The sequence below is a fragment of the Muscardinus avellanarius genome, assembly GCF_963383645.1.
Source record: "Muscardinus avellanarius genome assembly, chromosome: 7".
Taxonomy (NCBI): Eukaryota; Metazoa; Chordata; class Mammalia; order Rodentia; family Gliridae; genus Muscardinus; species Muscardinus avellanarius.
In genome coordinates, this window is record NC_137793.1 from 107,525,760 (window position 1) to 107,541,439 (window position 15,680).

At 42.4% G+C, this 15,680-nt stretch overlaps 1 protein-coding gene across 1 annotated transcript in view; it reads right to left on the minus strand.

The window, feature by feature from the left end:
* The window catches only part of AXDND1 (axonemal dynein light chain domain containing 1), a gene marked incomplete at both ends in the record, with an annotated part of 66,274 nt that overhangs the window by 25,792 nt on the left and 24,802 nt on the right, over positions 1-15,680 (minus strand). Inside the window, 9 exons of the mRNA XM_080698771.1 lie at positions 1,002-1,144; positions 2,050-2,120; positions 4,077-4,311; positions 5,818-5,917; positions 7,164-7,264; positions 7,591-7,666; positions 9,068-9,231; positions 11,128-11,229; positions 13,582-13,702. Of these exons, the coding sequence (XP_080554897.1) occupies positions 1,002-1,144; positions 2,050-2,120; positions 4,077-4,311; positions 5,818-5,917; positions 7,164-7,264; positions 7,591-7,666; positions 9,068-9,231; positions 11,128-11,229; positions 13,582-13,702 (1,113 nt within the window). The remainder of the gene's footprint in view (positions 1-1,001; positions 1,145-2,049; positions 2,121-4,076; positions 4,312-5,817; positions 5,918-7,163; positions 7,265-7,590; positions 7,667-9,067; positions 9,232-11,127; positions 11,230-13,581; positions 13,703-15,680) is intronic.

Consider the following 15,680-nt stretch of genomic DNA (forward strand, 5'->3'; position numbering starts at 1 on the left):
TGGTAATTTAGCAAGACCTTGTTTCAAAATAAAAGGATTAGGGGAGTATCTCAGAGGTAGAGTGCCCCGAGGTTCAATTCCCAGGGACACAATGCCCTCCTCCAGACACAAAAAGTATAGCTACAATACTCATGAGAGCCAAATGACGGAAGCAATCCAAACAACAGACGGATGAGTAAAATATGGTATTATCCATAGATGGAATATTATTCAGTCATAAAAAATGAATGAAATATTTAAAGATGCCACACCATGGATGAATTCCGACATATTATACTTAAAGAAATGGTTTACAAAAGACCACATAATATGTGATTCCTTTCATATGAAATGTCTACAACAGGAAAATTGACAGAAATGAAAAGTGGCTTCAGATCGTAGATGGAGTGGTAGGAGAAGAGAGAGGAGAAAGATAGGTACTACGGTTCTTTGGCTTCCCCCCCACCCAGAGGGTTAGGTGCTGGAAGCTTGGTCCTCAGTACGGTGGAATCAAAGGTGTGGAACCTTTGAGAGGTGTCCCCGAGCGGGTGGCCATGAGGTCGCTGAGGATACTCCCGCCAGAAGGAATTAGCGCAAATCGAATGGGATTCTGGCTAGTTCCTAGAACACTGAGCAGCAAAGAGCGAGCCAGACCCCTCGGGCTTCCCGTCCCGCACACCCAGCTGATGCTGCCATTCTTGCCAGACGTAGCACATGCTGTTGGGATGTGCAACCTCCCAAACTGAGCTAAATAACCTCTTTTCTTATAAGCTACCCAGTCTTCACGTATTTTGTGACAGTAACAGACAACCAACTCATCTGTAGGGTAATAACTAAAGTATATAAAGCTTATTTTTGAGGTGGTAAAATGTTCTAAAATTGCAGGTGTCGGTAGCTATGAATATACTACAAGCCATTTAATTGTATACGTTTAAAGGGTAAACTAAATGGTATGTGAATTATATTGCAATAAGGCCCTTAAAAAGCATTCTCCCCAAGGAAAGCGAGCTACGAAAACTTACGGGACAGAATCCACGTCTGTGAACTGCGGGACAGTACCGATAATGTTCACCAGAGATTCCAACTGAGTTTTTATTTCATTAATTTTTTCATTAACTCCCTCCCACTCATCAAAGGGCATATCAGAAAACTCCACGTTTTCCAACTTGAAACAACAAAAGTCAAAATAATTAAGCAAATTTGGAAGCATTTTAGAGACACCTGGAAAAGTGAGAAAAGCATAAATTATTAGAAGTATTTATAAGATCACTATTTCAATCCTCAGTTATAACGCCCGACTGGGCAAAGGCGCATCCTTTTTCACTTTGTCATTATTCCATAGTTCGCCTTACTGAGAACCTTGAAAAGAGTTGGTCCCAACTAAATGTTTAGTCAATGAAATGTTTAGTGTTTCTATGACTAATGAACTCTTTTTTTTTTTTTTTTTGGTGGTACTGGGGTTCCTGGAAGCCCTTCTACCTCCGGGCTACACTCCCAGACCTATTTTTACATTTTTATTTGGAAACAGGGTCTCCTAAGCCAGCGCCGCGGCTGGCTTCGAACCTGCGCGATCCTCCTGTCTCTGCCTCCCAAGCGCGGGGATTACAAGCGTGCGCCACCACGCCCGGCTAATGGACTCTTTTTTTGGTAAGTTTATATTCTTTTTTTTTTTTTTATTGCGGGTCTGGGGGTGGAACCCAGGGCCATTTGACCTCTGAGCTACACCCCTGCCCTATTTTTTATTCTTTATTTTGAAACAGGGTCTCACTAAGTTGCAGAGGGCCTCACTAAGCAGCTGAGGCTGTCCGCGAACCGTGATCCTCCGGTCTCAGCTTCCCAAATGCTGGGATTACAAGTGTTTGCCACCACTCCCATCAGTAAGCTTATATTCTAAGTGTCTTATCTTCTCAGCTGAAAATCAAGTGCATTAAACTCAAAAACTATCAACTACAGTGTTTTAGAAAAGGCATTAACTTGGTAAGTTATTCTGCTAAGATAACAATGGTGTTAAATTGCTTCTTAAGAGAAATGAGAACAGATGTGTTTTTTAAGTCATTTTAGGTCACTGACCTGATTTTCATAGTTTATAGTTTTTAATCTGAACAAAGATTGACCTTGGATCCTAATGTGGATCCGATAGTCTGATTCATGTGAGATCACAGAAAAATGACCACTCTCCTTATTAAAATAAGAAGCGAACCGGGCGTGGTGACACACGCTTGTAAACCCAGCATTTGGGAGGCTGCGACAGGAGAATCGCGGTTCGTGGACAGCCTCAGCTACTTAGTGAAGCCCTTTGCCTTTAGTGAGACTCTGTTTCAAAATAAAGAATTAAAAAATAGGGCTGAGGGTGTAGCTCAGAGGTAGAATGCTCCTGGGTTCCATTTCTAGCACCACAAAATAAAATATAAATAAATAAATAAATAAAGCTGGGTGTGGTGACGCATGCTTGTAATCCCCGTGCTTGGGAGGTGGAGACAGGAGGATTGAGCGGGTTTGAAGCCAGCCGCACTGGCTTAAGAGACTCTGTTTCCAAATAAAAAATATAAAAATGGGTCTGGGAGTGTAGCCCAGAGGTAGAAGGGTTCCATCCCCAGTACCACCAAAAATAAAATAAATAGCCGGGCGTGGTGGCGCATGCTTATAATCCCCACGCTTGGGAGGCTGAGACAGGAGGATCACACAGGTTCGAAGCCAGCCTCAGCTATTTAGTGAGGCTCTCAGAAACTTAGTGAGACCCTGTTTCCAAATAAAATATAAAAAAGGTCTGGGAGTATAGCCCAGAGGTACAAAGCCTCTGGGTTGCACCCCTAGTACCACCAAAAATAAATAAATAAATAACATATATTAAAATAAATAAATAAAAATAAAATTAAATAATAAAATAAGTGGAGACAGGCCTTGTGGCTCACACCTGTAATCCCATTATTTGGGAGGTTGAGACAGGAGGATTGCAGGTTCAAGGACAGTCTCAGCTACTTAGTGAAGCTCTCAGCAACTTAGTGAAAACCTGTTTCAAATTAAAAAGAAAAATATAGGGCTGGGGGTGTAGCTTGGAGGTTGACTGCTGGGTTCAATCCTCAGTTCCAAAATAAGAAGGAGGAGGAGGAAGAGAAAATAAAGGCTCTTTTCTCAGCGTTATGTAATAACTTAAAACCCAGCTGCATTCTGCCCTTGATAAACATACATGCACTGCATCCATCAGTGAACTTTGACCTTTGACAGTGTTCAAGATGACCCATTAATTTTGCCGTCATTCATATCATTTTGGTTTCCTCATTTACTTTAAACCATTTGCTACTTCATTTTTTTTGCTGCCCACTATATACTCTTATAGGTTAAACATTGCCATTTTATCTAAAACTATATTGTTGTTGCTACAGAAAAGTGTGATTGCGTTTCCCATGTGGGTAGCGTTCCATGGGCCATCCGTGCCAGCCAGTGGAGCAGACTGCCTGGAGCTCTGCACAGGGAAGCTTCAAGTAGGATAGAATCAAAGAAATCACACCTGGATATACCATGAACTCTCAAAGCCAGAGGAAAAGGCACAATTCTGAAAGCATCAGGAAGAATGTATCACATCCAAGACCCTCAGTAAGATCTCTGACTGACTTCTTATCAGAAACTATGAGGGGCGTGATGGCGCACGCGTGTAATCCCAGTACATGAGAGGCTGAGGCAGGAGGATCGCAGGTTCAAGGCCAGCCTCGGCAACTCAGTGAGGTTCTCAGCAACCTAGTGAGACCCTGTTTTCAAATAAGAAATAAAATCAGGCTGGGTGTGTAGCTTGTGGGTAGAATGCCTCCGAGTTCAATCCCAGTACCAAAATAAATAAATAAATAAATTGAAAATAAAAAAGAAACTATAAAGACAAGAAAAAGTAAGATGACATCAGATTCTCAATAAAACAATGTCCAATACATTGTTTTGCTTTATATGAATGCATTATTTCTTTTAATTAATTATAGTCAAAATAATTATATTTTGACTATAATTTTATAACAAATAAAATTTATTTATTTATTATTTTATAATAAATAAAAATTATTATTAAATGCCTTATTCTGCTGAGAAGTCCAGTTGTCACCTTTTCTTACCGTTGTCCCCAGTTATCCTGACTTCGTACCCTCTGTAGAGCCTCGCCGTGCTCTTCATGATCTCCTCCATGTACAGCTGCTCTGGGGGCAGCTCCCCCTCCAGGCTTCTATGGCGACTAAATATCCCCAGGCTGATATCTGCCCAGTTTTCTTGCAGATGCTTTATGATCTTGAGACTATCATATTTTGACACTAGAAGGTCCCCGGTAAACTTTTCCTTCTCATCATCCAGCACCTGGAGGGGCGGGTGGGAGAGCAGACGTCACCCGTCCAAGCACGCCCAGATCTCGCGGCCCAGCGGCCCATCGTTTCGTCACACGGCCTACACTTCCCAGCATCACTATCGTTCTCGTTATTTACTGTGTTGGGGGTGGAACCCAGGGGCATTCTACCCCTGAGCTACACTCCCCGCCCTATTTCACTTTTCTTTGGAAACAGAGTCTTGCTAAGTTGCTGTGAACCTCCATAAATTGCTGAGGCTGGTTTCAAACCTGAAATCCTCCTGTCTCAGCCTTCCAGTACTGGGATTACAGGCGTGTGCTGCCACGGCTGGCTGCATAGCCTTTTATTATTGTTCATATTATTTCTTCCCCCAAAGAATTGGCATGAAGCATCCATTTTATTTTTAAAAGTAATGTGAATGTAGCCATGTGTGGTGGCACACAGCTGTAATCCCAGGAGTGTGCCAAGACAGGAGGCTGAGACAGGAAGCTGAGACAGGAGGCTGAGACAGGAGGCTGAGACAGGAGGCTCACAGATTCAAAGGCAGCCTCAGCCATGTAGCGAGATCTCAGCAATCCAGTGAGATCCTGTTTCAAAATAAGAAATAAAATAGGGCTGGTTCAGAGGTAGGATGCCCCTGGGTCCAATCCCCAGCATAAAAAAAAAAAACCTATGAATTTAAATTAATTTTGCAATTCTGCAAGATAATTAATTCATGGTTTGCCAGGAAGAGATTATTATACTAAATTATCAGGGTAAACAATTAGTGACAATTATGTCCTAGAAAGCTGAGCATGTTTTACTCTTACAGCAAGGTTGTAATACGGTTCCTCACATGATCTCTACTAGATGGAAAATCTCTAGAATGCACAAGTGTTGATTCATGTCTTATTTTCTGTCTAACCCCAAGTCCAAGTCATGAATAAGAAATGTCAATAAATATTAGTGGAAAGTAAAGTGAAACTTACACATAGAGTTTACCATTGTTTGTTAGATAACAGAACGACCAGCCACCTTCATTAAGAAGGTGTCATCAGGAGTAATCTACAGGGGGGCATTGTAACAGAGCCATTAAATGGATTTTGGTCAGGTGGTAGGTATGGAGACTGTATCGATTGCTAATCAGAGCTGCATTAATTGCTAATAGGAGCAAGTTTTCATATTAGGCAAAACAGTAAGATCCTTTTCTCTGTCTCTAAGCTGTCGGCCAAGGGCTGCAGCCAGGGTTGACCTTGGTCAGCTAGAAGCTGGCTGTGAGCCCAGCGGAACACCGAGTGTTAAACACAGATCCCTGCACTTAGAAAAAGAATTAGACAGACTCTCACGACAGTTTAGACTAAAGTTAAAAAACGAAAAGCAAGCTATCTTAACCCAATATTAACTACTAGTCACACAAAATAGTTATAGCTCAAAACATATATTTTAAAAGATTATATTCTTGTGTCTTTCTTTTCTTTATTATAAAACAAATTTTCAAGTAACTTCTGGCAGACAGAGATGGGGAAGGCTAAGAACTCACCAAGGACACAGGTGGACGATGCATGCTTTGCAATTCAAAGAGGGCAGATGCCTCGTGGCCCCTGACCTTGCCAACCAGGTAACACATTTTGATCAGTGATCTAACAGAAAAGGCTTACACAGCAGAGATAACTGGCGGGCCTGCACTTGCTTTTGGTGGGAAAAGAGGACTATCGGCTCAGCAGGATGGGAGGGAGGAAGGAGATAATAAATTCTTATCAAAAAATGTTCTGTGTTCAGAAACCTCAGTGTGTTACTTTCAGGGCTGCACGCGTCCCTCTGACGTAGTCTTCATCGCTCCGTCCTGTCTTTCTTTCTACCTTTGTATAATAAGGCTTTGCTTAAGCTCGCAGCAGTGCAGTTCTGGCTATTTTTCCTAAACTAGCTAAGAACAAGAGCCCACGGCGACAGCTCACACACTTCCGTCAGAGAAACGCAGACTCGGATTTTCACCCCCCCACTCACCGTTTATAGGTAACTTAGTTAACGACATTCCTACACCTCAATTTCTGCATATGTGAGATGAGGATTATAGGACCCACGTCGTGTAGCTGCACACCAGGTAGAGTTGCACAAAAAGACTAAGTAAGGTAATGAATGGAAAGCATTTTCAGCCTGACAAAGAGTAAGTGTTAGCCGGGCGTGGTGGCGCACGCTTGTAATCCCAGTAATTGGGAGGCTGAGACCAGAGGATCGCGGTTCGCGGACAGCCTCAGCTACTTAGCGAGGCCCTCTGCAACTCAGGGAGACCCGGTTTCAAAATAAAGAATAAAGAATAGAGCTGGGGGTAGAGCAAGGAGGTAGACTGCCCCTGGGTTCAATTTCCAGTACTGCAAAAAAAAAAAAGTGTTTAATAAGTGAGAATTATTATTATTCCTAAGAAATAAAAACTAATGACTTTTTCAATTACACCTATGCGTATCAAAACTGCTAGATAAATAGCTTAAAAAACAGCCACTGAGGCAGATATTCTGTACATATGACAGCAAGTAGGAGAACATTATGATCAAATCATTCCAAAAATAAAGAAAATGATTTCTTGGGATCTGGAAAATATTTCATTAGGTTATGAATTTGATATTCGATTTGGAAGGATTTCAATGTTACATATTGTCCTTTGTCAGACTACCATAACATGGCTACAATTTAATCATTGAAACTTATTTTTAAAGCTTGAACCCTTTTAAAAAGATGTTATTAATGAGTACACAAAAATGTGATATATATACATATGTATAACAACTCTATCCTTGTAAACAACATGTACATATTACATTATATACATCATGTATATCATATATATATATCTATATTCGACATGTTGTTGATACATATATGAGGAATTACCGTTTGCTGGGATGGAGCTTCCGTTTTAGAAGATGAGAAACTCTGGAGATAAAGGCTGGTGAGCGTTGCTCACCAGTGTGAACGTGTTTAACACCACTAAACTATACGTCTAAAGATGGGGGATCTTATGGCTATTTTGCTACAATAAGAATAGTCCAATCTATCCCTAAGTCAAAAGCCACACACAGGAGAGACACATGTTCCCTGTGTCTAGCAAGTCCATCAGAGTCGGAACTCCTGCTGCTCAAGTCTTGCCTCCCCCTTCCTGCCCCCGGCAGCCTAACTGTCCCAAAACTCTGCAGTAGAACTCAGCGTTCGAGCTTAAGTTCCTGTGTCCCGCTAAACTTAACACGGCCTCTTGGAGGGTGAGACGGGACGGGACGTGCTGAGGAGCGTGTGTGCCACGCTGTATATTCCCGGCTCTTACCCTTTGCAACTGCCTAAAGTCTGAGAGAACCGAGTCCAACATGCCTCCCTTGGTAAAGGATAAAGTGTCTTTTCCCCTGGAAGAAGAAAAAAGAGCGAGAAACACCTCAGAACAGGTGCAAACAAAGAAAATGGTAGGTCTGCATATTAAATAACGGGCGTGCTTTCGGGGGTCAGCCTTTCGGAGCCATGGGCCTTCATCCTTATTTTTTAATAACATAAAAGTTGCATTAATTATACAAATTATTGTGCTTCACTGTGAGAATTTACCTTAAACATACAAATATAAATATAAATTCAGATTCTAATCAGTCCCGAGTAATCAAGCTACAGGGCCATGGGTCACGATAGTGTGTGTGTGTGTGTGTGTGTGTGTGTGTGTGTGTGTGTGTGTGTGTGTGACTGGGGATTAATTCCAGGAGTGTTCTACCTCCAGGCTAAACCCCTAGCCCTATTTTATTTTTTATCTTGAAACAGGGTCTCACTAAGTTGCTGAGGGGTCTCACTAAATTTCTGCTGCTGATCCAGGCACGGTGGGTACACCTGCGATCCCAGCACTTGGGAGGCTAATCGCAGGAGGATCGCAGGTTCGCAGCCAGCCTCAGAAACGGGAGGCCCTCTGCAAAGTAGTGAGACTGTTTCAAAATGAACAATCATTACAAAGTATGATATTCATTCCAAATCTACCTCCCTGTAACTGCCACCCCTTCATTCGACTTCAGAAGAATCCAGATAGACTCAGATACTCGTTTGCCAGTAGTAGTGGCATACACTTACATTAATTCATTCATTAATTCATGCATTCATTTACATTTCATTGTATTACAGTGCTAGGGATTGAACCCAGGGGTGTTCTACCTCTGAGCTTTTTATTTTGAAACAGCCTAAGTTGCTGAGAGCCTCGCTAAGTTAGTGAGGTTGTATGATCCTCCTTCGAACCTGTGATCCTCCTGTCTCAGCCTCCCAAGCACTGGGGTTACAGGTGTGGGCTACCATGCCCAGCACCACAAACTGACTTTATATTAAAAAGAGAAAAAAGGAGCCAGGTGTGGTCGTGCATGTCTGTAACCACAGCACCCAGGAGGCTGACACAGGAAGATTGCTGGTTTGAGGACAGCCTCAGCAATTTAGTGAGACCCTGTTTCTAAATGAAAACATAAAAATAGGACCGGGTTGTAGCTTGGAGGTAGAATGCCCCCGGGTTCAATTCCCAGTAATAAATAAATAAATAAGTGGTTGGACTTAAATAAGGAAGCGACAGTTAAGCAGGGGATGGAGAGGGACTTCAGATATAATCAGCACCAGAAACACCAGAGTTCCAAGTCGTCGAGGGCATTCCATCCTAGCCAGGGATGTGGGTCCCCGCTCCAGAAAGCAGTGTTAATTACGGCTACGAGGGGCTGGGGGTGAGACACAGAGAACTGAGTCATCAGACACAATGCCATATAATCAGAAACTCGAGGTTCTTGGAGACCTACATGTTACTTTTGAAGAACTCCTGCCATTTGGTAAGGCCATCTTTAACCATGTACAGTTGATTCTTTGTAGACTCCTCAGTTCTTTCTACCTCCTGTTTAAATTTGCTCATTAAATTTCTCCATTTCAGCGTGAACCTCTGCAACATTGAAAGGTCTGAAGTGTCCTAAAATGCACAGGTCAATTTACTCATTCAGATGAAATACTGATGAACATACATCAGGGCATTGTTAGTGGTGCAGCATTTGAGAAATCTATAGAATATGGATCCAAAAATTTAAAATATTCCTCTTTCAAAATATCATCACTAGCTGGGTGTGGTGACCCGCACTTGTAATTCCAGTATTTGGGAGGCTGAGCTAGGAGGATTGCAGGTTCGAGGACAGCCTCAGTACCTAGTGAGATTCTCAGCAACTTAGCGGTTTCCAAACAAAAAATAAAATAGGACTGGGGGTATAGCTCAGAGGTGCAATGCCCCTGGGTTTAATCCCCAGTACCACACACACACACACACACACACACACACACACACACAGAGATAAAAAGATAGATAAGTATCATCAAAAACATCGTTTAGTAGTGAGTTTTCATGGTACATGAAGAATTAGGGACAAGACTTTTTCCTGTACAACAGGACCCAGTTTTCCTATAGAAGCTTCATTCTTTCTCTCTCTCTCTCTTTCTTCCTTCCTTCCTTCCTTCCTTCCTCCCTCCCTTCCTTCCTTCCTTTCTTTCTTTCTTCTTTCTTTTTTGCTGGACTGCAGATAGGACCCAGGGGCATTCTATCTCCGAGCCACACCCCAGCCCTATTTTTTATTCTTTATTTTGAAACAGGGTCTCACTGAGTTAGGGCCTCACTAAGCAGCTGAGGCTGGTCTCAAATTGCGATCCTGTCTCAGCCTCCTGAATGCTGGGACTAAAAGCATGTGCCACACAGCCGGCTTCTGCAGGACTTTCTCAGGGCAGAAAAAAGAATAGAATACACTGGAAAAGAATGGAAACCATAAAGCCAGACAGAGTCAGTGTGAATACTAGATACTTCCTGACTGTGTAGCCTTCAGTGACATTATTAAACTATTTTAATTTTTATCATCCATAAAATGAAAACCCTAGTACATATCTCACAAAATTGTTATGAGTTAACAGTGAGCCAGGCATGCTAGCGCAGCCTGCAATCCCAGCGCCTGGGAGGCTGAGACAGGAGGACCGCACAGGTTCAAAGCCAGCCTCAGCTACTTAGTGAGGCTCTCAGCAACTTAGTGAGACCCTGTTTCCAAATAAAATAAAAGAGCCGAGCCGGGTGTGGTGGCGCACGCTTGTAATCCCAGCGTTTGGGAGGCTGAGACAGGAGGATCGCAGTTCACGGACAGCCTCAGCTACTACTTAGGGAGGCCCTCTGCAACTCAGTGAGACCCTGTTTCAAAATAAAGAACAAAAAAATAGGGCTAGGCATGTAGCTCAGAGGTTGAATGCCCCTGAGTTCCATCCCCAGTACCGTTAAAAATAAATAAATAAATAAATAAATAAATAAATAAATAAATAGGGCCAAGTGGTGTAACTTGGGAGGTAGAATGTCCCTGGTTTAATCCCTAGTATGACACACACACGAAGAAGGAGGAGGAGGAGGAGGAGGAGGAGGAGGAGGAGGAGGAGGAGGAGGAGGAGGAGGAGGAGGAATGAAATGGTGGTGTAAATGCTCCGATTCAGTAGAAACATACTAAATGCTACTTTCCTTCTTTTCTCATAAGATTGCATAGAATGCACCAATAATACAATTATCTCAATAAAATAGCCACTTGTATTTTGCTTTGAACACTAGTACACAGTATAACTCTATAAGTAACGTTGTACTGTTAGAACCTAGATAAATCTCTTTAGTTGCAATAGAAGACAAATATAAGGACAGGAGCTGTGGGCTTTCCCTTGGATTTCTTTTCGTTCTGCCCACAATAAAGTACAAACATAAAACTATACTTAATACCCCATGAATGTGGCAGAGCAAACTCCTCTGGTCCCAGGTCCTGACACTTTTGGCCCCCCGGCCTCAGTGAGCTGCATTTACCTTGTTTGACAGCATGATGATGAAGTGCTTAGTGTATTTATTCCAGCCCTTTTCATTGAGGTACAGCCTTTTAGCCAGTATCACTCTGTTTCTTTCAATTACCTATAAAAATAGTGTACTATAATCAGCAACATCAACAGACTACAGGATTTACCACAGTGGTTCACACATCCCCAGCCCTTTTTGACTCTGAGACAGGTCTCACTGTGGTGCTCAGGCTGGCCTCAAACTTGCAGCGCTCCTGCCGAGGTCCCACGAGAAGCTGGGCTCACAGGTGTGTGCCACTAGCTTTTAGGTATCCTTTGATCTTCCTTCCTCCCTCTTTCCCTCCCCTCCTTCCCTCCCTCTCTCCTTTCTTTCTTTTCTTTTTTTTTCTTTTTTTTTGGTGCTGGGGATCGAACCCCAGGGGTATTCTACCTCTGAGTAACACCCCCCTAGCCCTATTTTATTTTGTATATTGAAACAGAGTCTCTCTAAGTTGCTGAGGGCCTCACTAAGTTGCTGAGGCTGTCCTCGAACCTGCAATCCTCCTGTCTCAGCTTCCCAACTACTGGGATTACAAGTATGGGCCACCATGCCAGGATTCTTTTAATTGCTTATTATTGGTATATAGGAAATTTGTTGGGTTTTCTTACACAGTATATATATATATATATATATATATATATATATATATATATATATATATATTGTGCCTAGCTACCTTAATAAAGGTTAATTGTGTGTGTGGGTCTGGGGATGGAACCCAGGGGCATTCAACCTCTGAGCTACACCCCCTGCCCTATTTTTTTTATTTTTTATTTTTGAATCAGGGTCTCACTAAGTTGAGGAGGGCCTCACTAAGTAGCTGAGGCTGTCCACGAACCACGATCCTCCAGTCAGCCTCCCAAATGCTGGGATTACAAGTGTGCACCATCATGCCCTGCAATAAAGGTTAATTAATTCAATTAATCTTTAAATTGTTTTCCCAGTTATCTGAGTAGAAAATTGCATCATCAGCAAAAATAGTGCGTGATTTTGTAGCTTTTTATTACTCAGATTAATAAATTAAATGATAGCAGAAGCCCTTCTCCTCTCTTGACTGGGAATGCCTCTAACGTATTCCCATTAATGGTCTAGATTTTGAATAATTATTTCTGTCAAGTAAATGGAATTTCCCAAATAAACCAATCTGGATTCCACTCTTCAGTCTGGCGGCTTTTCTCCGCAGGTCTGCCATTCGCACACTTTGATAGGGACGTTTCCTGCATTTTCACCCAAGTAACCGACAGGCTACGGCACAGAGCGGGGCCTAATTCAGATTTTTCACGCGGATGTAATGTACAGGCTAGCTCCGGGAAGAACCCATGGCAGCCTACTCAAAGATCCACCCAGACCACGTCTGTAATCTGTTGTGAGTCCTAATTCATTGTGAATACCTATAAATTCCAGATGTCAAAACAGTCAACCAACAGGTAAACATCGCAGAAGCAGAAAACACTATGGAACTTTGTGATTTCCACAAGGTGTCGCTATCATGTTCCACTGTCCTATTTTAATTCACTGCCCACCTTGCATATGAAGGTAAAAGAACAGGGTATGATATCCAGCGATCCTAATATGCTTACATTATATGAAAAAGTAAGAACCATTTTTTTTTTATCATTGGTTAGCATAAAGTTGAAATTTTAAACACATTCCCAGCCGGGTGTGGTGGCACACTTGTTGTCCCCATGCTTGGGAGGCAGAGACACAACGATCATGCAGGTTTGAAGCCAGCCTTGCTGGCTTAAGAGACCCTGTTTTCAAATAAAATATAAAATAGGCCGGGCGTGGTGGCGCACATTTATAATCCCCGCACTTGGGAGGCGGAGACAGGAGGATCACGCAGGTTTGAAGCCAGCCACGCTGGCTTAAGAGACCATGTTTCCAAATATAAAATATAAAATAGGTCTGGGAGTGTAGCCCGTGGGAGTGTAGCCCGGAGGTAGACGGGTTTCCAGGAACCCCAGTACCACCAAAAAAAAAAAAAAAAATATATATATATATATATATTTTATATATTTTATATATTTTATATAAAATATATATATATATGGTCCATGAGTATAGCCTGGAGGTAGAAAGGTTCCATCCTCAGTACCACCAAAAAAACTAAAATTAAATTAAAAAGCATTCCCAAACAACAGAGAAAAAATTGTGTTTATACTTTTTTTTTTGGTTGCCACCACGCCCGGCTTGTGTTTATACTTTATAGGTTGTGGTGAATAAAGAGCCCTGAATGTGCAATCTCTAAGTACCCATCAGAGAAAAGAAACAAAAAAACCCCAACTTCCCTTTTCAAGGCCCACAAAACCTATATTGTCATCAATAGACATAAATGGTTTTAAAATTTTTGTCTCTATTACTAAATATTGTAAAAAATGAAACTTTAGCCAATAAAGAGGTTTGGGTTATCAACTCAGACAGACAAACCTTTAGGGCCAGCTCATACGTGGACGAGCTCCAGATGTCTCTCTCTGCCATCAGCTCCTTAATATTGTTCTCCATCCTTCCTCTCTGCAGTGTATATAAGTCATGGTATTCTTCCACAATTCTAAAAAGCAAAAAATTAAGAAGAGCTATATAAACACATTTTTCCCCTAGTCCTAGAAATTGAACCCAGGAGGCTGGTGACACATATTTTTTAAAAAGAACTTTCTTATAGCTGGGCGTGGTGGCGCACACTTGCAATCCCCATGCTTGGGAGGCGAAGACAGGAGGATCACGCAGGTTCGAGCCAGCCTCACTGGTTTAAGAGCCCTTGTTTCCAGATAAAAATATAAAATAGGTTTGGGAGTGTAGCCCAGAGGTAGAAGGCTTTCCAGGAACCCCAGTATCACACACACAAAAAAGAACTTTCTTATAAAACAGGCAATTTATTCCTTTAAAACTTATTTTTAAGCCGGGTGTGGTGGCACACACTTGTAATCTCAGTACTTGGGAGGTTGAGATGGGAGGATTGTGATTAAAGGACAGCCTCAACTACTTAGTGAGGCCCTTTGCAATTCAGTGAGACCCTGTTTCAAAATAAAGAATAAAAAACAGGGCTGGGGGTGGTAGCTAGGAGGTAGAATATCTCTGGGTTCCATCACCAGTGCTGCAAAAAAAAAAAAAAAAATTATCTTTAGCCAGACCTTGTGGTGCAAGCTTATAGTCCCGGTACTTGGGAGGCTGAGCCAGGAGGATCTCAGGTTTGTGGCCAGCCTCAGCTACTTAATGAGGCCCTCTGTAACTTAGTGAGACCCTGTTTCAAAATAAAGAATAAGAGCCAGGCATAGTGACACATGCTTGTAATCCCCGCGCTTGGGAGGCGGAGACGGGAGGATGGCGCAGGTTCGAAGCCAGCCACGCTGGCTTAAGAGATCCTGTTTACAAATAAAAAAAGTATAAAAATAGGTCTGGGAGTGTAGCCCGGAGGTAGAAGGGCTTCCAGGAACCCCAGTACCACCTAAAAAAAAAAAAAAAAAGAATAAAAAAATAGGGCAGAGGTTATCGCTCAGAGGCAGAATGTCCTTGGTTCAACTGCTAGTACCAAAAAAAAAAAAGAAAAATGAAAGCAAGAAACAATATACATTGGGGTTTTTATATGTAAATACATAGTAAAATATAAAAACATGCACAGGAAAGTTACATAGCAACTGCTGACTAGTATTTAACTACGGAAGTGGACCCAGGTTAATCAAGAGAGGTGGCTGAGACAGGAGGATCCAGGTTTGCAAACAGCCTCAGCTACTACTTACGTCCTTTGCAACTCAGTGCGACCCTGTTTCAAAATAAAGAATAAAAGATAGGGCTGGTGGGTGTAGCTCAGAGGTAGAATGCCCCTGGGTTCCAACCTCACTACCACTAGAGAGAGAGAGAGAGGAGAGAGGAGAGAGGAGAGAGGAGAGAGGAGAGAGAGATTGTACTGAGGATTGAACCCAGAGAAGCATTTTACCTCTGAACTACACTCCCAAACACCCCCCATGTTTTGTTTGTTTGTTTGTTTGTTTGTTTGTTTGTTTGTTTTTCCAGTATTAGGGAGTGAACCCAGGACATTCTATCTCTGAGCTACACCTCCAGGTGGCCAAGGCTGGCCATGAACTTGCAATCCTCCAGTCTCAGCCTCCCAGGTACTAGGCTTACAGGTGTGCGCCACTACACCATGCTTGACACCAACTTCTTAAATTCTAAAATCACATGTAGCCTACTTTACCTAAGTTTGGTTGTTTTCTCATTCTGGGTGTAAAATAAGAAAGCCGGTCTTACTTTTGGAGATGTGCTCTTGGTCCCGGCACCCGTCTCGGTGCGGAGCGCTGTCTGCGGGCCTCGCTTTCTGGTTTTCTGGGGGAGGCCAGCGAGAGTGCAGCCAGCTGCTCACTCTGCGGCTCTGGAGAAGCCACTTAATGTCCCAGGCCTCGCTTTGCCCACATGTAAAGTTAGGGTTAGGATACTATCTACCTTTGGGGATTATCATGAGGATTAAAGGTGTCACTATAAATAAAGCACTTAGAATATGACAGGATGAGATATATTTATCCTATTTCTTTGCT